At 40.5% G+C, this 23,550-nt stretch overlaps 1 protein-coding gene and 1 pseudogene across 3 annotated transcripts; one reads left to right on the top strand and one right to left on the bottom strand.

The window, feature by feature from the left end:
• Positions 1-310: 310 nt before the first annotated feature.
• On the bottom strand, positions 311-8,175 carry LOC104774708 (putative F-box protein At1g65740). 3 transcript variants are annotated; one of them, XM_087493377.1, is made up of 3 exons: positions 8,029-8,175; positions 6,598-6,615; positions 311-1,294 (listed from the first exon to the last, which is right to left on the bottom strand). In XM_087493377.1, the coding sequence occupies exons 1-3, from the start codon at positions 8,146-8,148 to the stop codon at positions 311-313; spliced, it is 1,122 nt and encodes a 373-aa protein (XP_087349503.1). In that variant the 5' UTR covers positions 8,149-8,175. The 3 variants fall into 3 exon arrangements, with proteins under 3 accessions (XP_087349503.1, XP_087349502.1, XP_087349501.1); XM_087493376.1 differs by lacking the exon at positions 6,598-6,615 and having other exon boundaries at positions 311-1,328; positions 8,048-8,175; XM_087493375.1 differs by lacking the exon at positions 6,598-6,615 and having other exon boundaries at positions 311-1,275; positions 7,992-8,175.
• Positions 8,176-17,842: 9,667 nt separating this feature from the next.
• On the top strand, positions 17,843-17,938 carry LOC147925507 (small nucleolar RNA R71; annotated as a pseudogene).
• Positions 17,939-23,550: the final 5,612 nt, after the last annotated feature.

The following is a 23,550-nucleotide window of genomic DNA, read 5'->3' on the forward strand; positions in this document are numbered from 1 at the left end:
TGGAAGAGGCATATATTATTCAAGGGCGACACTCATTCTCAAATGGTAAAGTATGGTATGTTAGATAATTTCGTTCTGCCAGTTCATCTTTTTGTTGTATCCGTATCCGTACTGTGCTCGTCAATCTTCTAATGCGGTCTTAAAATATGTCAATGCTTCGTGTGTAAGAAGAAAGATATTTTAGTTGTTCTTATAATATGACATTGCATTGCTTTGTCTATAACGATGAAAAGTAAACATTATTATTATTATTAGAGATGATTGGTACTTTTAATTATAAAGAAAGTAGCTTTGACTTCCTAAACAAGTTTCAGAGAAAGCTAGGAGAAAGCATTTGGAAATAGCTCTTGGAAGAGTTTGATGGGATGATACTTCCATTATCATTGTCTAGCTTGAACACCTTAGTCCATAACTTCTCGGTGAAGTAAATAGAGTTTTGAAGGCATCCGTGAAACTCATGAGCTAAAACCGAGAAACAAGTATCGGGAGACATCATAAATGCTTTGTCTCCCAATGTCTTAACTTCTACCCATTTTGATAACTCCTCATCCATCTTGTAAACCTTGAAACCGACCGTCATGGAATAGTTCAATTTAAACCCACCTTTTCTCTTTTGGGGATTCTCTTTGGGGATGCGCTCGACAACGTAAAGCTCTCTACAACCTTCCACAAATCTCATGTCTCCCCAACAGCCATTAGTGATAGTTTCATTGACAGAAGCGCTTAGGAACCTAGAGATTTGAAGATCGGAACTAATACACCAAACAATGCCTTGTGAATCCAAAACGTAAGTTACCCCTTTGTGAACTATAATGTCAGAGAAGTGATCACCCATTTGTTCGAGTCTCCTCAAGACATTACCATTCCAGTAGGTTATATATCCATCCCAACGGATACCAAGAACTCCATGATGGTGATCTTCTCCTTCCTTGACTTTGACATGAGCACTTCTTTGGAATCCAGGATCTGTTACTCTTGCCTTGGCTTTGGTAAGAACAACATAGGCTTCTTGAATCTTGGAGACAGTGACCTTCAAAAGATTGAGGCTCTTGGAGTAACAGCGCAACGGATAACGCGAGAGAGGGTAAACGGGACAGATTCTCCTGGAGTTGATGATATCCACATCAGATTTGATTATCCAGCCTTTGCTCGGGGAGGAGGAAAGAGTGACTCGGAAGAAGGCTACGTGTGAGAGGACCGCACCGGGATTGCATCGGTAGACCACGTCGTGTAGTAGGGTTTCGCTAGGTTCGATGGGATTGAAGTGGATGACAGGGCGGCCCAGGAAAGTGTTCTTGTCAATGTCCACAGTGGAGCGCCGCCAAGATGTTTGTGTTCGACAACGGAGAACAATCGAACGGCGATAGAGTTGAGGAGCTCCTCCGGTAAATTAGACCAATCTACTACCATTTCTCTCAAATCTGGTTGTTTCGGCTACTTTGGTTGTTTGTGTTGCGTTGTTGAAACATGTTCTTTTGTATGTGTGATGATGATGAATGATGGTACAGATGATGGATGAACAAGTGGATGCAAGGTGTTTCAATTACCCTTATGTTGTTGCAGCATAAAGGATATCAATCCATAATGGATGTGATGCAAGCAATTAGGATGTGGATACTTATCTAAGTTAAGCCAAATGTGATGAATGTTTTTATCTAGCAACTAATGATGATGAAATGCAGATTGCAGAGTGGTTGGTCGAGTTGGAGTGCAGATGCAAAATAGAGACAAGACAACAATGGAAACAGAGTAAGACTAAAGTAAATCAAACTAGAAACTAATAATAAAGCTTGAAATAAAGAATCAACAGTTAAAGAAAGGTCCTGAGGATGGATTCATCGGCTGGGCTTAAGCAATGGTTATCTAGTTTGACCAACAAACCTCAATCAACAATGAGCTAATCTCTAGACAGTGATCTTCCAAGACTTGTTACTCCATTCTCATGGTAATAACAATGGAGCTTAGATACTCATAGACTAGCTCTCACTAGCTATTACATATAAAAGCAGACATTAAAACCCAGATCACTATTGTCAAAAATCAAACAAAACATCTAATCTCGTAGCATGCTTCATGATAATCTCTAGTGTTAGCCTTATCTAGCAACTTAGACATTGGTGTGATGCTAAGAAGCTTAAGATCTGTTCTTACCTTCTCAGTATAAGAGCATCATAGAGCTTATCTAATCTAGAAGAGATCTATAACAATAAAGCTTGATCAATCTAAAAGCCCATAACTTTTACCCAGCCTAATCCATCCTTAAGATCCTAAGCCACTACTCACAATCACTAAACATGATGAACAAAATCATAAACCCAGAAATCATTGAAACTTGCCTGATTAGAAAGATGAGATAGAGTTCTACAATATTGAAGAAGAAATAAAACTCAAATACTCAATACTTAGAAAGTTATGAAACAAACAAACATCAAAAGATTCTTGGTTTTTGGTACAAAAGTGGCTAAAGATCTTAACAAAAAGAAAGGAAAAAGTAGATAATCCCAAAAGGGTAAAATACTAGGTTCTAGATATTATTTCTGACTCTCTCTGACTTGTGGGCGGCCATGAGGTACAAGTGACTTATATAGGAGAGAGGGGAAGCCCTAAAATGGCTAGAAGACAAAATAGCTAGGCGGCTCGGTCAACTCGACTAGGTGCGGTCAAGTACATGGTTGAGTGGTCTCCTCTTCTGTTTCTTCCAACCGATCGAGTCCCTCCTAGCACACGGTCGAGTGGACTCGCGGACTTGGTTCCCTCTGCTATATCTCATTGATCCTCTTCACTTGGTAGCTCAAATCCTTCTCAGCATCCTTCCATACTCCTTAGGATCCAAAATCACCTGTTTATGCAAGAAACTATGCAAATGCAATGCAAATCTACTCTAATGCATAAACAATCCTAAAGCTACTCAATAATGGCCAAACTAGATATTAAAACATGCAAAAGATGTGAATATACTAAGGTGAAACAGGGTAAAATATATGAACATCAGTTGTGTTGTGAGAGTCACATATATATACATTTAAATAAAACCTAAAAAGATTTCGAATCTCATTTTGGCTCCTTGCCTTTTTAACTTTTCAAGAAATACTAAAATATATAACCAAAAATAAGTCATTTCCATAAATGAAAATTGAATACATTGAATCTAAATGTAAAATATTGCACCTAAATTGCTGAGTATTATTTTCTCATTTTCTATTCAGATTTTATACGAGTAATGACTCTTTTTTTTTTGTCAAACCATTAATGGCTTTTATGTGGATTGTCTTTTTTTTTTTCTTAAAAAATATAATTGGCTTTATACAAAGTTTTTTTTTTCTGGTGAGTAAACAAAATTGATTTTTAAGTTTTTATTATTCTATAAAAATTGACTCTTAGGTTTATATATATTGTAATGGAATTTAATAGATAGTAACCTAAGAGTCAATTTTTATGGAATAATAATAACTTAAAAATCAATTTGAGTTTGACGACGGAGAACAATCGAACGGCGATAGAGTTGAGGAGCTCCTCCGGTAAGTTAGACCAATCTACTACCATTTCTCTCGAATCTGGTTGTTTCGACTACTTTGGTTGTTTGTGTTGTGACTTGTGAGTTACATACATATCTATATTATTATTTCTGAAGTACATTTTGGTTTATGCCCTTCAAGTTTTACTTATTTAATATGTTTTATTTACAACATTAACCCCTAACAATTTTCCTAAAATAACTTTTCGTAAAAAATCAATTAATGGAACTATTTAAATCTACCTAATGTGATATGTTTATTGCCATAAATAGTTGGACAACATCTATACATTTCGATTTTTCCACAAACAACTCTACACATTAAATTATTAATCCCATAAAAATCTTCAAACCTATTTTAATAGATCTTTAGTGAAAAAATTTGTTAGTTTTCTTACATTATCTCGGCTTAATTAATAGTTTCCATTTAATATTTTATACATTTATTGAAGAAGTATACATAATATTAGCTTAAAATCGAGAATAGAAACAAACAATATCTCCAATTTCTTAAACAAGGATAACAAAAAGAACGAGTAAATGCTAACAATAAAGCGTGCAATCAAAATCAAATCTTTGTGTTAAAAACTTAAAATAGTTATATCAAAAAAAATTGTTCGATGAATGATTCTACAAATATGACTATCATATTTAAAACATATATATATTTAGCACATTTTAGATTGCAAAAAGATTTGATCACCACAATACGTATATTAATTTTAATATACATTAAACACATAAAATAACTATTACTTCTCACATATCTCCATTTTATTCGACATAAAAAACACAATCAAAAGCCTGACAGACTACTCCAGCCTCCATTAAAGAAGCCATAGCCAGATCAGTGCTTGTAACTCCGCGTGTAAGGGAGTAAGGCCTCTCCGGTGACTTCTTGCTCCCAAGAGGATCGTTGAGGCTTCGCCACTGCAACACCACCAGCCTAGACCCTGGAAAGGATCCGAATTTTTCCAAGAACCATCAATCTGACAACAGGGAAAACCGTTCCTGTCCTCCAATAAAGGCGGAGGATCCAGATAACGCGCCGAGTATAATTTGGCCTCCTCCCACAGTAATTTGTCATTAATCGCTTGATTCATGATCTCAATTGGCTCTACCTCGACACCTTGGAAAACCTATTTGTTCCTATCTTTCCAAATTGACCAAACAATCCAGGGAAGACGAAGGGCTATATCCGAAACCCCAGATTGAGAAGAAGCCCGCCAAAATATGAAATCTCAAATAATATTTTTACCAGTAATTATATTAGATTTTGTAAACAAAATTAGAATAAAATTATTTAATAATTAGTTTATCCCGACTTGTTATCGAGTTACTCAATAAAGTTAATTCAAATAATTTTCTACCCAAAATAAATGTAGTTATATTTTGGGAAAATAAAAAACCTATAGAGAAATATAAGCCAATAGATCTAAGAGATTTTCTAAAAACGCAATTACATAAACTCATAATGAATATTGTTGAACGTTTTTTGTAGCTCAATGTAACCCCTTAATTATATAAATGTATCTCTTAGCAACGGCTCTCAATTTATAAATCATCAATCATATTCAACGCTATAAATAAGAAACTAGACTAACCATGTGAATATAAAACAAAGACAACACGACTAATAACAAAAAAACGACTATGAAAAATTCATCGAAAACACTCGTCGTTCTCTCTATAATATTTTGCTATGTCATCAGTCCATGTGATGGATTCAACCCGTTTGCTAAAACCGCTGTCTCTATCACCAACAATATCATGCCGCAAACAATCCTGAAAATAAGCTGTAAATCTAAAAATGATGATCTAGGTAAGCATGTGTTGCAGCGAGGACAAAGATTTCAATGGAAGTTTAGACCAAACTGGTTTAGAAATACATTGTTCTTCTGCAGGTTTGCTTGGAATAATCAAGTTAAATGGTTTAATGTATATACAGCTGAGAGAGATCAAGGTCATTGTTATGAATGTAATTGGTCTATCATGGCTGACCGTCTATGTATATCAGGAAACTTCGACAAAAAGTTTAATAGGTGTTATCAATGGAATTAAAAAAAAAAACTATTTGTAACAATCTCAGGTAATCATATTCATTGATATTAAACTTTTTTAAAAATTAATATGATTTGGTATTTCAACATCATTATTTAATATATTTTTAGAATATTTATATATTACATAACTATGAACTTTCAATAGATTAGATGAATTATAACCATGAATACTTTTTAAAAACCGAAAAAAACATTCAGCTTGATTGGATTAAAAGACAAACATGATCTCTCGACGGTACGCAAATTTAATGCACGTACTACTTATATACAAAGTCTTCTTACTTTCCTACCATGGGGTTGCATTTAATTATATAATTTTGTGTTTTAAAGATATATTTTGGTTTCAGTTAAAGTGTTTGCATAAAATTAAATAAAAACAGTGTGTCGGTATATATATCTATTTTTGGGAAAAGATTTTCTATTTTTCCCGAGCTTCTTTAGAAGTTAGACATTAGAAAGGTAACAACCCTTTAGGTTAAAACATAAGGTTTCAATTTGATGACTACATTTGGCCAAGGGAAGGGGGCAAGGCATTTTACCCTCCATCTAAACATATGCATAGACTTTTTCGTATAAAAAACTCTAGATATTTCATTTTAAACATCAAAAAATATATTGAGAATTAGTTAGAAATAATATATCCTTTTTCAAAAATACACATTTTTCCGAAATATATATATATTTTTTGCCATTTTCATTTTTTTCCTCCTTTAATATTTAATAACCATTTTACCATTAAATGAAAAATATTTTAATCAATAAAATAAAAACAAAAATTTTCCGCCAAAAATATATCCGACATATTTTCCTGTCAAAAAAAATTTGATAAAACATTTCAAAAAAAATGTTTTCCGTCAAAAAGAATTTACAAGATTATTATAATGTTTTTATAAAGTTTTAAACGATTGAAAAATATTTATAAGAAATTTATAAAGTTTTTATATATATAAATCTTATAAAACCTTATACAAACATTATAAAAAACCTTATAAATTTTTTATAAAAACTTAACTCTCTAACGTTCCGATTTTGAATTGACTTGGTCCTGGTATGAGCCTTCACTTTGGAAACCCATCTTCGAGCTCCCTTTGTCATCCTCATCCACTTTGATTCTTCTGAGTTCTCCGGAGGTCTGCGACTTTCTCGTACTCTTTCACAACTCCGCGAACCTGACAACTTGCGAGCCGGACCACCTCGATGTCGAACTCTTTTCGTTCTTCTGGCATAGCGGTTGACATGTGACTTTCTATGTTTGGAACACATGAAATAAAAATAAAATAAGGGCACAATAATATCCTGTGAGATCGGAGGTGTACCACTCTGATCTGAGTGATTCAGGGAGCGGAGGAGTTAATCACCGTTCAAGTTCCAAACTGCTTTGTTATATTTAGAGATTGTTCTTGAGTAAAATACGCAAATGGTCTAGATATTATTGCCAGAAAATTGATCTGTCCCTACAAAAATATGCTTCTTAAGATTTCTACTAAGAGCTTTCAATGAAGAACCGATCTGTTCCATCAATCTCGCATATTATTTATTAATGACAGCTAACGGAATCTTGACTTCTTCCACGAACTCTGAGGTGATTGTTGCGCTCCCGTCGATTTGGCCTGGTTTCTACCCACTTCCCCTGATCGGGCCGAACATCCTTTTTATTCCAGACCAAACCGTTTGCTCGAGAAGAGTCATATAATCGAAGTGATTTTCAGAACTGTCTCCCGATGTCTACAACATCAATCAGTTGTAGAATGTCATCGATCTTGCTTTGTTATACTGAGAGGAAGAAACCAGATTTTCTTCTTCATGAAGCCAACCCTATAAGAAAACTCTTTATTTCCATGCATGTATATTACCGGTTTCTTGATTTCTGCCACATATATCTTGAACTCGTCGCTGAAGCAAACCTATTATCACATACAAATTGACGTCAATTAGAAGACATAAAAAGACGTCTACTCTTTAATTATGTTTAAATTTTATTTAAAAAATTATAAAAAATAATAACCACGTAGATTTCCTACATTGAAATAAAATAAATTTACATATTAACGAGTCAAATTAAACATGGAACGGTTGATTAAGCTAAATTTATTTGATTTAGGGTTTGCTTAAGTAGACTTCTTTGTAGACTATTGGTGGTTGACTTTGTTATGCCATCAACCGTTATATTAAATTATCTTAATTTCATCGATAATTTACCCTACCAAACCGATAACTGAACCTAACTGAATGCGTACCGATTCTTTGATTTTAACCTAACCGGACATCTCAGATAAGTATTCTTATCATTTCTCGCATGCGATTTGGTTTTATAACGCTTTAGCTAATTTTTTTGTTCGAAAATATATATGTTTTCATCGTTTTTTGTTCATTTAGTAGGGTTTCGCTAGGTTCGATGGGATCTAAGGGGATGATAGGGCGGCCCGGGAAAGGGTTGTTGTTAATGTCCACAGTGGAGCGCCGCCAAGATGTGCAGATGCTACGGAAGCGTTTGAGTTCGACAACGGAGAACAATCGAACGGCGATAGAGTTGAGGAGCTCCTCCGGTAAATTAGACCAATCTACTACCATTTCTCTCAAATCTGGTTGTTTCGGCTACTTTGGTTGTTTGTGTTGTGTGTGTTGTGTTGTGTTGTGTGAGTCACATATATATACATTTAAATAAAGACCTAAAAAGATTTCGAATCTCATTTAGGCTCCTTGCCTTTTTAACTTTTCAAGAAATACTAAAATATATAACCAAAAATAAGTCATTTCCATAAATGAAAATTGAATACATTGAATCTAAATGTAAAATATTGCACCGAAATTGCTGAGTATTATTTTCTCATTTTCTATTCAGGTTTTATAGCATTAATGACTCTCTTTTTTTTGTCAAACCATTAATGGCTTTTATGTGGATTGTCTTTTTTGTCTTAAAAAATATAATTGGCTTTATAAAAAGTTTTTTTTTTGTCTGGTGAGTAAACAAAATTGATGTTTAAGTTATTATTATCCATAAAAAATTAACTCTTAGGTATATATATATTGTAATGAAATTTAATAGCTAGTAATTTTCAAAAAAACTTTTTAGTAGAGTGTCAAAAAGTAAATAGTGCCCAGTCAGAAAATAAGGGGTGTGCAACCCCTATTAAGAGGAAGACACACGAAATCAGCTGTGATTGAGTTTGAGACCACGAAATCAGAGGAAGATTCAGAAAGTGTTTTCAGGTTGAGAATAATGGAGGAGGAACTTATCAAATACATAGATTTGTTTTACCAATAGTCAATGTAAAGTATATACAACCAAGCGTTGATAGCTCAATTGGTAAAGACTCTGACAAAAGTCTAGAGGTCGCCGGTTCGAGGGTCGACGGTTGGGCAGTTGTGCTCCAGGAACCAAGTCGATCTGGTGCTCAATGCCCCTGAGTGGTGGTAAGCCTTCCGGCAGTTCATCCGGGAACACGTCCGAGTATCTCCTAAGCATGTCCTTAATGACGTCCGAGAGTGTGTCCTCTAAGCCGCCTGTTCCTTCAACCAACAAATCTCTAAAAACCATCAATAAGACTTGGTTGGAGTCCCTAATGGACTTTCTAACGCCACTTGACTGAATTAGGAAGTTCATTTTAGGGTCTGAATCTTTAGACAGCTTCATTTGCATTTCCCTAACTTGTGTTGGAGTTAAGGGTTTTAGGGTTTCTTTCAAGCCAAGTCCCGGACTTTGTTGCGAGAAAGGTGTTGAGACAAGAAACAAAGATTCACTCTTTGGAAAATTATGATTTCATTCAAGTCTAAAGAGTCTAAGGTAGGGGCGTTGGGAGTTTAAATAGTGTAAGGGTTTAGAGGGGACTGGGGACACGCGGACTCGCTATGGTCCGCACACGTTGCCGTTGACGCGTCTCCACAGACGGTGAAAACGTCTCCCTCTATGTGGTTTAAACAAGGCCACACACGTCACACTATTCCAACATTTACAAGGGAAAACTCTAGATAAGTTCAAAACGCAAAGTTTAAAGGAAAAAGACAAAAGAGAGGCCGCGTCCTTAGGCTGAGTGCAGATTGCCACGTCATTAATGTTAAGCGCGATGTTGCATGTGTCCTTGGGTTAAAGGCGGTGTTGTGCGGTAAGACTCGTCGCCTCGTTAAAACCTTCTCTGGTAAACCTCATGGGAAAAACCTGAAGTACGAAAACATGATCCTACCGTCTTTGGTACCCTCATCCTTAGGTAAGGATGAAGGCCGTACGGATTGTCTCGCTGATGGTTGCCTTGGCCGAGTCAATTTCTTGGTCTTCTTGGACGAAGGCTTGGACAAAGTGGTTGATCCTTTGGTTGGAAGTCCTGGATGAGCTCTTGCTCCGCGTGGTTGCACTGGGAGTGATCCTCGGCATACTGGCTCCGAGTTGTCCCACGGGTGATACAAGTCTTCCGTTGGTGTCCGGGTATGGTGCGAGTGTTCCTGGCCGCTGATAGACAGGTTTTCACCCAGGGTATCAATCCCCTATGCAGTTGTAGTACAAAGGGTTATCAATCCAAGTGGTTGCGTATTGCTAGCAGGAAGGATATGATCAGAACAATGCAAGTCAAGCCAAGCAATTAGGGTTTTGGTTCTAACGATTCCTAAAATAAACAAAGTAAAAGAATATAAACAAGTAAACCACACGACCTAAGCACTCGATGCAAGCAATCGTGTACAGGATCGAGTGGGGTGATCGAGTATGCAAGTGAGATATGAACAGCTCGAGGTATTATTCGATACAGGTTTTATTCGAGTAAGTGAAAGAAATGCAAATAAATAAAATACGTAAGTTCCTAAGGATATGGGTAATCGAATCCTAAGTGTTCTAGACCAGTACGGATGCCTTACATGCCTCAAGCAATTATTTCCTAGACAATGAACCTCTAAGACGTTGTCACCACACTTTCGCACTAGCAACAACCAACCTTGAACACATTACCACACTGTCGCACTAGCAATATGAACAAGCAGGCATTAAGGACGATTCATTATTGTCAGTAGACTTAAACTCATCTAATTTTGTTACTCAGATTTAAGTAAACCTCTAGCATTGGCTAAATCAAGCATTTTATCTATTCCTTTCGGCCTGTAGCATTTGTAAACGCCCTAGATCCAATCTCAACCTTTCGGTATGTTGACAGCATTAAGAGCACCAATCTAGAAGGAAATCTATCAATCATTTACAATCAACTAAAGCATCCTAACCGATCAAGAACACAAAATCATCTATCCCATCCCTAGAAACTTTACTACACTACTCGGACATAGAAGCGAATAACAAAGCAATCAAAATGAATGAAAATGACATTGTATTAAAAGATAGAGTAGAGTAGAGAAAGTAAAGGATAGAAATATAAGAAATCTACAAAATAAAAATGCAAAACAAGAAGAAAAATGTTGAGTCGCTTAGTTCTCTCACAGAAGCTCTCACTCTCTGGTTTGAGGGTCTGCGGCGTGCTCCTTTGCAAGCTAGGGGAAGAGGGGGTTTATATATGGAAACCCATTTGACCTAGCTTCCCAGACCTGCCCGATGATCTACTCGATGGGGTACACGAGGGTGAAGTCGGGTTACTCCTCGGGTGGATCTTCGGGTTGCTCTTCATGCTCTTGGATCCTCCTCGATCGTGTTAGGGTTTGGACTTGTTCTTGCAGCTCGATGGCTCCTTCGGGTACATGCTCGAGTTGTCCTTGTTTTTCCCCATTTTTGGCTCTTTAGCACCTGTTTTCATCCAAAATATGCAAATGCAGAAATGCAACACCCTAAATGCTCTAAAAGTGAATTCCTACAGTAAATGACCTAAAAATGCTAAGTTAGAGGTATGAACAATGCAAAATATGGACAAAAAAGGATGCTAAAAACATGTAAGTTAGAGAGTTATCAGACCCCCAAACTTAAATCTTGCTAGTCCTCTAGCAAGGAAGTAAGAGGGTACGGTTTGAAAGTGGGGACTCATAACCTTAAGATGCTAACCGAAAGATTTAAGCTATAGTCCTTAAAGATAGTTTAATGGTGCTAAGATCAATCAACATACTTACAAATATTTTTCTATGCTTATTACCATGCATCGATCTAGCTCAACCTCCAACTAAAGATAAGGAACATCTCTTTCACATTCAATTAAGTGTTTGGCGAATTCTTGCAAATGGAAGGTGAATCAAGCTCAATCGGTTTCAAGGGTAAGGCTTTTTAGTAAGGTGGTTTCAAACAAATTCTTTGGATGGTTTTCTCTCAAAAGATGGAATGCTAGACAGTTGTGAAAACTATCTAAGACTGAGAACAATTTGGGCATACAAAGCTTAACTCTTGATGATTTACCCTTTTCTCATTCACTCTCATTTTCATTTTTTTTATTTATTTAAACCCCCTAGAATTTAAACTACCCACATCCTTGATTTTAACTCTCTTTTTTTACTCCCTAAGGTTTAGACTTTTAAACTTTAAACTTCTAGCTCTCTCTCTCACTTTTTTTTTTTCTTTTCTTTGCTAAACTCCTAATGTAGATATATTCTTCTCTTTCTTTCTAGGAGACTATAACAAGAATTCTTCTTTCTTTCTTTTTTGTTTACTTAGAGACTTAGAGCTAATTGATTCTAACCTTAGGGACTTTTTCTTCTTCCTTTTTTTTTATTCCACAACCCAACCCCAAATAAACATTCTAACCACCTAACCTTCAAAACCGAATCTATTAGCTAGTTCAAATTCTAACTTAGCTAAATCAAGAGCCAGTTCTTTGTCGTTCTCAATACTCTCAAGGTTTAACAACCTATAGCACAATGAAAGAGGACTCACTCAACAATTCACAACAAGATTTGAAAGAAAGGTTTGGGTTCATGGGTAGGACAAACGAATCGGGTTAAACGAAAAGATTGGTAAAAAGTGGAGTGCTAACCCGAGTTTGGAGTTACCATGAGCAAGTATTCAAATTCCATAAGCAAGACAATTAAAGTTCAAATTAAATCCAATAATATAGAGATGTTCTAATGTTCAAGCAAGTGGCGGAAGCATTCAATCGACAGAAAGGGTCTAAGGAAAGATTTTTCATTTTTTTCCAAAGACTGATCTAGCAACAATGAACTGTGACTAAGGGCTATAGCTTCAATCCTAAGGTTTGATTTTAAACAAGTTGGTTTTAATCATTATCCCCTAAGATGCATATGCGAAAGTCCTATATGAAACAAACTAGACTCAATCCTAATATGCAAATGCAACTACATGAACACTCTTTTCTTTTCTTTTTCTTAAAATTTTTCAATTTTTTTTTTTTTTTTTTTTTTTTTTTTTTTTTGGGTTTCTAATGCACATAGATGCAATGCAGACTCAAATGAATAAAACTAGCATGCAAAAATTTGAAATAATAAAAATAAGAAAATAAAACACAATGATAAATACATTCTAGGACCCTCCCCCAAACTTAAATTACACAGTCCCTGTGTAAATAAAAGTTTGAAAAAGAATCCAAGAATCACACAAAATGAATTAAACTAAATGCAATGTTATATACAAAGATCGGATGATAATGGTACCTCATGGGTTGGTGAAGAAGGAGGTTTCAACAGCCTCCATACTCGCCAACGTGTAGCCTGGGTCGTCTCCGGCTTCAGCAGGTGTTGGTGTTTGCTCGTCAGAGAGCTCAGAAATGCGCACTGACGACTTATTCGGACCAGCATCCGAGGTGTTGATCGAGGGTGGGATCGCGTAGTTCATCGGGTAGGGCATCGGGTAGTACGACGGAAATGGCGGAAAAGGTCCAGAATGATCACCCGTGTAATCACTCGTAGGGTGCATCGTGTATGGCGTCGTGAATGGCATCTGGTAAGGTGGAGGGAAGATCCCTGTGTACTGACCCGATTGGGTGCTCGATGGGTGCATCAAATAGTTCATCGTGTATCCCATCGGGTTGGGCGTCAGGTAAGCATCAGAATGGCTTCTCCGCGATGCCTCAGGTCGGGTGATGTTCTCCTTGGCTTGGGGCTCGTATGATGATGCTCTGTAAGGTTCTGGAGGTGGCAGTCCTCGAGTTCCTCCTAGCGGTCCGCTTCTCCCCATCCAAGTTGGTTCTTGTGCCGAGGTAGGAGCTGAGGCAAAACTTGTCTTATCTTGCAACTCCTTGATTTGACCTCCCATTGTCTTCACCGAACCGGTAATATCTTTTACTTTCTTCACCAAGAACTTGTTCATCCCCTTCAGCCAGACGATCCTCTTGTGAGCTTCCCTCACTCCAACCGGTTGCTTTTGAGAGCATACATACTCCTCAAAATCGAACCCCTCCAAGCTGTCTCCCTATCTCTGCCCGGTCTCCTCTCTCTTCTGAGCTTCGGACTCCTCCTCCGGGTTGTACAGCTCCTTCAACGGTGGTGCGAAGTCAATGTTGTCGCCCAGTCGAACCTTGGTGCATATGACATTAGGTAGAACCATTTGAGCAGCTCCGGCGGTTGGATGGACAAACTTGAACAGCGTCATGTCATTAGGCCTCTCATGGGCCAAAAATCTCGCCATCACGAGGTAGTCCGCATCCAGCCATCTTGGTTCATGAAAAATTCCCTTCAAGGGCACATCGCATGCCACTAGGATTGGTGTGACTAGTCCCCCAATGGAGATCTCTCCGCCTCCTTCTCTTCTTTTCACGGCCCACGATTTCAGATAGAGGAATTGATCGAGTAACACAAACAACATGATTGTATCAGCAACATCTCCAACTAGTGGTGTACCATCCCTAGTATTGTCCAAAACTCCACACAGTGCAATATCTAACAGCTGGAGCTCATGGTCGTTCACATTCCCATTCTCTTTTCTAACAAAAAGAGTGCATGCAAGGGACTTGTGAAAATACCTCAAGACAGGGCTCCTTATTTGAGCGGATTTGGAGCTTGTGGACTTGTAGGGGTTCTTGTCTTCTATTGTCAGCCATAGGGACCTCATTTCTTCTTTGCCTACCTCCATACCTTCCCCACTACCAGATTTGAAGCTATACAGCTTCTCCATCTCTTTGAAACTGAGTCGGTAGTCCTTTTTCCTCACGGAGAAGGTGATGAACCTGATCCCCCCATCGGGTAGTAGGGTCGGGTGGTCCTCAAAATAGTGCAGCTTCAAGGTTGAAAGGAAGTGGACCGTCTCCTCCTCATATGCTTCAAGGTGGGCTCGCATCCATTGGCCCAGGTGGCACATATCGAACAGGTACTCGACGTCTCTAGCGATGCCCAATTGCTTCATTGTTTCTCGGTGAGTGTAGCAGGTACCAGCAAAGCTCATCTTCCAGAAAACTTGAAGAGTCTTGCCGGAGTATCCACCTCCTTCTGCTTTAGCCTCCGAGAGGGTTGGCGGGTCCTCTCTCTCTGCTCCTCTTCTCTCTCTCGGTCCTCCTCCTCAGCGTGTTGATCCTCTTCCTCAACTGCTCTCTCAACCACCTTCTCAGCCTTCTCCGAAGCTGTTCTCTTCCACCTTGCAACCGCAGCTCTGCTCCTTGATCGAGAGGTGTGGATCTCCCCTTGCTCTTCTCCTCCGGCATCAGAATCGACCTCCATAGGGTCGGTAAGGGTCTTTTCAGACGTAGACAGGTCCCTACGTCGAGGAGAACAGCGGAGAGCACTCGCCATTGGACTCGGTGAGCGAATTCGGGGGCCTACTCGATTGGTTACTCGAGAATCAGGTCGGGTGGTGGATCGGGTTGTGCATCGGGTTGGGGAGGCTAAACGTCCACCCAACGGTTGGGAATGTGGAGCGTTTCCTCTTCCTTGAGACTCTCGAACTTCGACGGCATCACCTCCGGTTGTAGCAGCGGCGGAGGTTGATCTTCTTCCTTTCCTTTGGTAGATTTTAGGGATTGGCTCCATGTTTGATTCCTTGAGAAGAAAAAGGCTAAGTCTCGAGGTTAATAGGGTTAGTCCCAAAGAAATCGAATAAAGCTCGAGTTTGAGGGAGAATAGAATAGAAACTTTGGAAAGCAAAAACTCTAGGGTTGAGAGATATTTATCGGTGATGGAAGGGGAGAGAATGTCGAAACCCCTTAAATAGGCTAGGGTTTGGTTGGTGGGCTTCACTGAGAGTGGGCTTTCTTGTGGGATTCGTAACCCACTCGCCACCCGAGCAGGGACACAATCAGGCGCATCAAGTACGGTTTTGGGTTGACCTTTGGGTTCTTCAATTTTCGTCTTCTTAATTTTCCATTTTTTTTTTATAAAATTGCAAAAAGAGAAAAAGTAAATAAAAGTAAGTAAAACAAATAAGCTAAAATTAAAAGATACCTTTGGGACTTCCTCCCAAGTGAGCTTGTTTAAAGTCACTAAGCTTGACTCTTGATGCTCCTTAAGCATGGGGTCCATGTGGTAGAGGTTCTGGAATCCTCTCCACTGCAGTAGGCTGGTTCAACAGATTTTCCAGGTCTTGTCCAGGTTCTAAGGCAAATGTGTTGTTGACCTCTTCAAGATGTTGCACCTTCCTTTACTTGGTCTTTGTAAAGAAAGCTTGACCATCAATGGTTGGCCTCTTAATCCCCTTCTTCACATCAAACTCCATCTTGAAATGCTCACATGTTCTATTCTGATCTTGCCTTGCTTCACCTCGATCACAGCACCAACTAATGCCAAGAATGGTCTTCCTAGAATCAGCGGATCATCCAATTCCTTGTCCATATCGAGGATCATGAAGTCGGCAGGCACTTCCAATCTTCCAATCCTGAGAGGCAGGTTCTCCAGGATACCAATCGGATGTCTCACTGTTCTGTCGGCCAGAACAAAATACAATTTACTTGGTTTAAAATCAGTAAATCCTAGCTTGTTGGCAACTGAAAGCGGCATAATGCTAACTGAAGCTCCAAGGTCGCACAAACAGTTCTTGAAGATCCGAATTCCTATCGAACACGGCAAGGTGAAAGAGCCAGGATCTTCAAGTTTTTCCTCAATTCGCAGCTCAGGATCCAAGCAAACTCCACTTCTCAGAATTTCAAAACCGATCTCCTTGACAGCTTCCTTGACCTCATCCTCCAATCGAGCTGCTTCCTTGGCAGGTTCTTGCTGAAGCTCGTGTGGAAGCAAAAACTTAGGTGGTGGAGCTTTACGCTTAGCCATTCGCTCTGCAAGCGCCTCCAGCTGGATGTCAAGTGCAGCATTGAACCTTTCCTCTAACTCCTCTTCTACTAGTGCAGGTGGTTGAGGCTAATCTATCTTTTCAACATCTACTCGATGCATCATCCGATCAACACCATCGTGTAGGTCATCGGGTTCCACTTCGGGTTGTTCTTCGGTTTGCGATTCTCGAACCAGTGCTCGATCATCAACTCGATCAGTCTCTTTGGGTGAAGACTCCGGTTCATACTCGGATATGTAGTACTTGGCCTCATTTCTCATTGGGTGTTCCACCTCCTCCCCATATTGATCATCACTGTCCCCAGTGAGGTAGTCCTCATAGTCATCATCAAGGAAGATGGCTTGAGCAATTGCATAATCCTTGGGGTTTTGAACAGCTTTACCTGGGAGTTGGTTGATCTTTGGGGCTGGTTGGTTGTTGTGATGGCCTTCCAGGTATCGAACCTTTGTGTTAAGTGATTCGTACTTGGCATTGAGATCATTGTACCCTGAGTCGATCTTGTTGATCATCTCTGCGAACCGTTTCACGATGTCCATAGAAGCGGTAGCCTGATTCTGAATCATTTGCTGAATGAGACCGCGTAACTCAGCTTCTTGTGATTGGTTTGGTGGACCTTGGTTTTGTTGGAATCCAGGTGGTTGGTTGTAGGTTCCTGAATACTGCTGCTTAGGTGCATAACCTTGGTTATATTGGACAAAAGGCTTCTGTTGGATCTGGTTCCCTTGAACTGCAAATGGGTAAGTTTGGTCCTGAGGATTCGCAACATTCGGGTTCCGATAAGACAGATTTGGATTCGGTTTGAAGTTGTTGTACCCTCTGTTGTACCCTCCTTGGTTGTTGATGTAGTTAACATCCTCTGGTTGCATAGTCTCCCCATCTTGTTGTTGAAACTGCTCTTCCTCTGATATAGCATGAACATGCTTCTGCTGGTTGAGGAGCAGATCGAGCTTGTCATTGAGGGCTTTCATGTCCCTCTTGTACTTGGCATCTTCCTCTCCTGTAGATCGCACAGAGCGATCATATTCCTCATCGTAGTTGCCATCAGATTGAGCCAAGTTCTCCACTAGGTCCCAACCGTCATCAACATCTGTGTTGAGGAAGTCACCATGGCTTGCGGTGTCCAGCAACACCTGTATCTTGGGGACCACGCCTCGGTAAAGTGTGCTCAGCAATGAAGCATTACTGAAGCCGTGATGTGGGCATCGAGTAGTGTATCCCTTGAAACGTTCCCAAGCTTCACTGAACGTTTCGTTGTTCCTCAGAACGTTTCGTTCTGATTATTCATCCTCTCCTCAATTATTGATGGTTCTTGTTGAACTTGTTGTTGTCTGAGTAGCCGAGGTCTGTCGATGTTGTCGATGAAAGGACTCAGGTTTTGGCTACCTCTGGATCGTGTTTGCATGCACAGGTATGTGTCCGAGTGTGTACACGAGGATCAACTTGATCTAGGTGATCGAGTGAAGGGTCGGGTGGGTGCTCGGGTTGTACCTGAGATTCAAAACAAACAATGCGAAAGCAAACAAGTCAGTATCCAAACCAAATATAAACAAACAAACTTGATCTAGCAAGCGCTGAAATCTGAAACGTACCAAAAGTAAAACAACCAAATGGCAACAGCGCCAAATTGATAGAAAGGTTTTCACCCAGAGTATCAATCCCCTATGCAGTTGTAGTACAAAGGGTTATCAATCCAAATGGTTTTGTATTGCTAGCAGGAAGGATATGATCAGAACAATGCAAGTCAAGCCAAGCAATTAGGGTTTTGGTTCTAACAATTCCTAAAATAAACAAAGTAAAAGAATATAAACAAATAAACCACACGACCTAAGCACTCGATGCAAGCAATCGAGTAAAGGATTGAGTGGGGTGATCGAGTATGCAAGTGAGATATGAACAGCTCGAGGTATTACTCGATACAGGTTATCCTGTACCTGATCGGGTAAGTAGTCGAGTAAGTGAAAGAAATGCAAATAAATAAAATACGAAAGTTCCTAAGGATGGGGGTAATCGAATCCTAAGTGTTCTATACCAGTACGGATGCCTTACATGCCTCAAGCAATTATTTCCTAGACAATGAACCTCTAAGACCTTATCACCACACTTTCGCACTAGCAACAATCAACCTTGAGCACATTACCACACTGTCGCACTAGCAATATGAACAAGCAGACATTAAGAACGATTCATTATTGTCAGTAGACTTAAACTCATCTAATTTTGTTAATCAGAGTTAAGTAAACCTCTAGCATTGGCTAAAACAAGCATTTTATCTACTCCTTTCGGCCTGTAGAATTTGTAAACGCCCTAGATCTAATCTCAACCTTTCGGTCTGTTGACAGCATTAAGAGCACCAATCTAGAAGGAAATCTATCAATCATTTACAATCAACTAAAGCATCCTAACCGATGAAGAACACAAAATCATCTATCCCATCCCTAGAAACTTTACTACACTACTCGGACATAGAAGCGAATAACAAAGTAATCAAAATGGATGAAAATGACATTGTATTAAAAGATATAGTAGAGTAGAGAAAGTAAAGGATAGAAATCTAAGAAAACTACAAAATAAAAATGCAAAACAAGAAGAAAAATGTTGAGTCGCTCAGTTCTCTCACAGAAGCTCTCGCTCTCTGGTTTGAGGGTCTGCGGCGTGCTCCTTTGCAAGCTAGGGGAAGAGGGGGTTTATATATGGAAACCCATTTGACCTAGCTTCCCAGACCTGCCCGATGATCTACTCGATGGGGTACACGAGGGTGAAGTCGGGTTACTCCTCGGGTGGATCTTCGGGTTGCTCTTCATGCTCTTGGATCCTCCTCGATCGTGTTGGGGTTTGGACTTGTTCTTGCAGCTCGATGGCTCCTTCGGGTACATGCTCGAGTTGTCATTGTTTTCCCCCATTTTTGGCTCTTTAGCACCTGTTTTCATCCAAAATATGCAAATGCAGAAATGCAACATCCTAAATGCTCTAAAAGTGAATTCCTACAGTAAATGACGTAAAAATGCTAAATTCGAGGTATGAACAATGCAAAATATGGACAAAAAAGGATGCTAAAAATATGTAAATTAGAGAGTTATCAGCCGCGTCTCCGATCCGGTGCTCACATTATCCCTCCCCCTTGCAAAGGTTTTGTCCCCAAAATATCTTCGTCATCACCTGCATCAAACGGAACAAGATCAGCAACATTAAACAATGTTGATGTGTGGTACTCACCGGGCAGCTCAAGTCGATAGGCATTGTCGTTGAACTTCTCGACGATCCGGAAGGGTCCGTCACCTCACGGGCTGAGCTTGTCCTTCCTTTTCTGGGCGAACCTCTCCGGCCGAAGGTGTAGCCACACCCATTCGCCAGGTTGGAAGAGCATTTGCTTGCGTCCTTTGTTGGCGTAACGGGCATATTGTTTGTTCCTCCTCTCGATCTTGGCTCGGACTTCTTCGTGCAGACGTTTGACCAGTTCGGCCTTAGTGGCTCCGTCTTGGCATTCGGTCTCGTCCAAAGGCAATGGTAACAAGTCCATCGGGGTCAATGGTTTGAACCAATAGGCGACCTCGAATAGTGACTTATTGATGGCCAAATGAACCGCTTGGTTGTAGGCAAACTCGATGAGTGAGATGCATTCTAACCAAGTCCCTTTGTTGCTCGCAATAGCTATACGTAGTAACGCACCAAGGGTCCGGTTGACAACTTTGGTTTGTCTGTCGGTTTGAGGGTGTGCGACGGTGGAATAGAGTAACTTTGTCCCCAGTTTCTTCCACAAAGTATGCCAGAAGTGACCAAAGAATCTTGGTTCCTAGTCCAAGATGATCGTCCGAGGAAGGCCGTGAAGACGGACCACATGGCTAAAGAACAGGTTGGCTAAGTGCACTGCATCGTTTCTCTTGTGGCATGGGATGAAATGGGCCATTTTTGAGAACCGATCGACCACTACCATGATGGTGTCCTTCCGATGTATCAGCGGCAATCCGAGGACGAAGTCCATGGACAAGCCGACCCAAGGACCTATCGAGACCGGTAACGGGGTGTAGAGTCTGTGGGGATGAGTGGTGGATTTGGAGGCTCGGTACACTACGCACTGGCCGCAATGTTTCTCGACCAGGCTCCGCATCCTTGGCCAGAAGAAGTGCTCTTGTAGCATGGCTAGAGTTTTGGCCACGCCAAAATGTCCGGTCAGACCTCCATTATGCGCTTCTCGGATCAATAGGTTGGGGATAGAGCCGGCTGGGATGCAAAGGCGCCGACCTCTGAATAAGTAACCCTCATACACATAAAAATCCGCATAGTTGCCTTTCCCAGAGTTCTTGAAACATTCCCAAAAATCAGCATCATCTGCGTACGCGTCCTTGATGCTCTCAAACCCCAATACTTTGGCGTCCATGGTAGTGATCAAGGCGTGTCTTCGGGAAAGGGCATTGGCTATGACGTTCTCCTTTCCTTTCTTATAATTGATAACGTATGGGACGGATTCGAAGAACTCCAGTCATTTGGCATGCCTCTTCTTGAGATTGGTTTGGCCGCGCAAATGCTTCAAAGTCTCATGGTCCGTGTGGATTACACACTCCTGAGCTAGCAAGTAGTGCTGCCAAGTCTCCATCGACTTGGTTTGGATACACCACTCTCTTTTGGGCAATGGCTCTAGTCCTCAGTCGGCCTCTCGGTTGTAAAGTCACGGACTGCGCGTCCGGCTGCCCTCTCGATTGTCCCTCCTGGTATGTCATCCTCGGCCTCTTCGAACTGCTCTCTCCTTCCTCGAACCTTACATGCCCTTGGTTCAATCTCCTTAACTCAACCCTTTTTCCGATCCTCTCCCATTCTAGGTCTCTTGGTTCTTCCTCTTGATCAGCTACCACCATCCGCAAAGGTATGGCTCGAATAGGACTGTTGTGTCTCGGCACAATCTGGTCTGGTACTACTTGGTCTGGCACCACTTGATCTGGTCCACCATGGTCTCTCACATCTTGGCTTGAACTGGTCCTTGGTCTCGTGTCCTCTCTATGCTCCACACTTGCGTCAGCTTCTTGATCTCGATCTCTCGTTATCACTTCTTAATTTCTCCTTGGTTTTACCACCAAAGTCGGTATCCCCTCGTCATCGCTTGACAAAATCTCGATCACCTCCATCGGTTGTTCCACACTGGTACCTCCGGTCTCGGGTGTTACCCCATTCCCACTAGCAGCAGCTTCTTCTTCTGGCGTATACATCTCCGTCAAGAAGTTCAGAATCTTCTCGACTGCCTCCGGGTACTCTCTCATATAATCCTCAGTATTAATATCGTCGTAGTGATCCTCCACAAGTTCCAACAGCAAATTCTCTAACTTATCGGCGAGCTCAACCTCCGCCTGTCCATGATCTCCAATTGGAATAGTCTGAAAATTTCCTTGCGCGTCTATCCTGACTTGGATACGACTCGGCTCACCAACCTCCAACACAACCGTCTGATCATCCTGATCCACTTCCACCTCCTCCGGTCCTTCAAAGCATTCTGATGGATCGGTCTCTATAGATGGGTTAGCGTCATCCCCTCTAGCAAACCCTCTAAACTCCAAGCATCCGGGATACTACTCTCGGACTTAGTCGACAAATACCCATTGTGATGCTCATAGTCCTCATGTCTCGGCCCCTTATCTCCTAAACCATCCCCGCAACCTGATTCACCTGAAGACATCTAAACCCACAAGAAACAAGGTAAGATGCTATTCCATTCTAAGGTTCAACTTAATACTAGACAAGCAAACCACCGAATAAAATTTTGTGTTTTTGTGACACATTTACTCGATAAAACTTTGAAAAGCACAAGTGCTCGCGGGTTCGAAAACACCGCCCTGATACCACCGTTGTAACGCCCCCGAACAGCCGTACGACCAGACAGGACTGCGGACGGCACTGGGACGCCACATGTGTGGGAACCGCACCCTGGTGGTCCAGTCGAGGGACGGAAGCTGCAGCTTTCCGACCAGTCCTCCTGGACGCGACACCGCCCGTGGCTGAGGTTCACTTAGGCTTTGCAACCCTTGCATCCCATGCGCGTTGTGTTGACCCGGACAAGGCCGAGTACCATTTGCAACTTGTCATGTTTTCCCCAAAAACCGAATATATATTACTTTAATAATTTATTACGTTGAAAATAAGTCATCAAAGCAATATACATAGATAGTCGGATAATTTTACAGAAATCATTTAGGAAGATATAGGGTTTTACAAAGAACACAAAAAACCCTATTCGGTACCCTAAAGTTTGCTCCAGCTCTAGACTCACTTAGGCTTCCTGCAAGACAAAATAATATCATGAGTAATCTATGATTACTCAGTGAGCCTAGGCAAGGATGAAGGCCTGCAATGAAGTCGAGTCTTCTTACAACCCGCATGATCACTGTCACAATAGGATGATAGAGATAGATTAGAACTCCTTTTTATACACAAATCCATGTGTAACGTACCTTTGATGTAACACAGTATTTGTTTGAGCAAACCCAAGTCAGAATCTGTTGGTTCATGCATTCTTTGACACACGAAGTTGACTGCAAATTGAATGTCAGGTCTAGTTATTGTCAGATATTGAAGCTTCCCTACAAGACTGCAAAAATAGGTAGGCTCGGAGAACAGCTCAGGATTCATTTTGTCCAAGTTTTGTGGAAGTGGTGTCGGCATTGGATTGCAGTCGGACATAGCAGCGTGATGAAGAATATCTTTAGCATAGGCTGTTTGATGGAGAAAGTATCATTCTCAGCATTTTTGAATTGCAACACCAAGAAAGTAGCTCGGAGCTCCTAAGTCTTTCATAGAAAATCGTTGATTAAAAGACTTGAGGAGATCTTGGAGTAGATTTTGATCATTTCCAGTAAGCAACATATCATCAACGTACATGAGCAACACCAGAGATTTACCATTTTTATGAT

This window comes from Camelina sativa, chromosome 16, assembly GCF_030686135.1.
Source record: "Camelina sativa cultivar CO46 ecotype springtype chromosome 16, ASM3068613v1".
Taxonomy (NCBI): domain Eukaryota; kingdom Viridiplantae; phylum Streptophyta; class Magnoliopsida; order Brassicales; family Brassicaceae; genus Camelina; species Camelina sativa.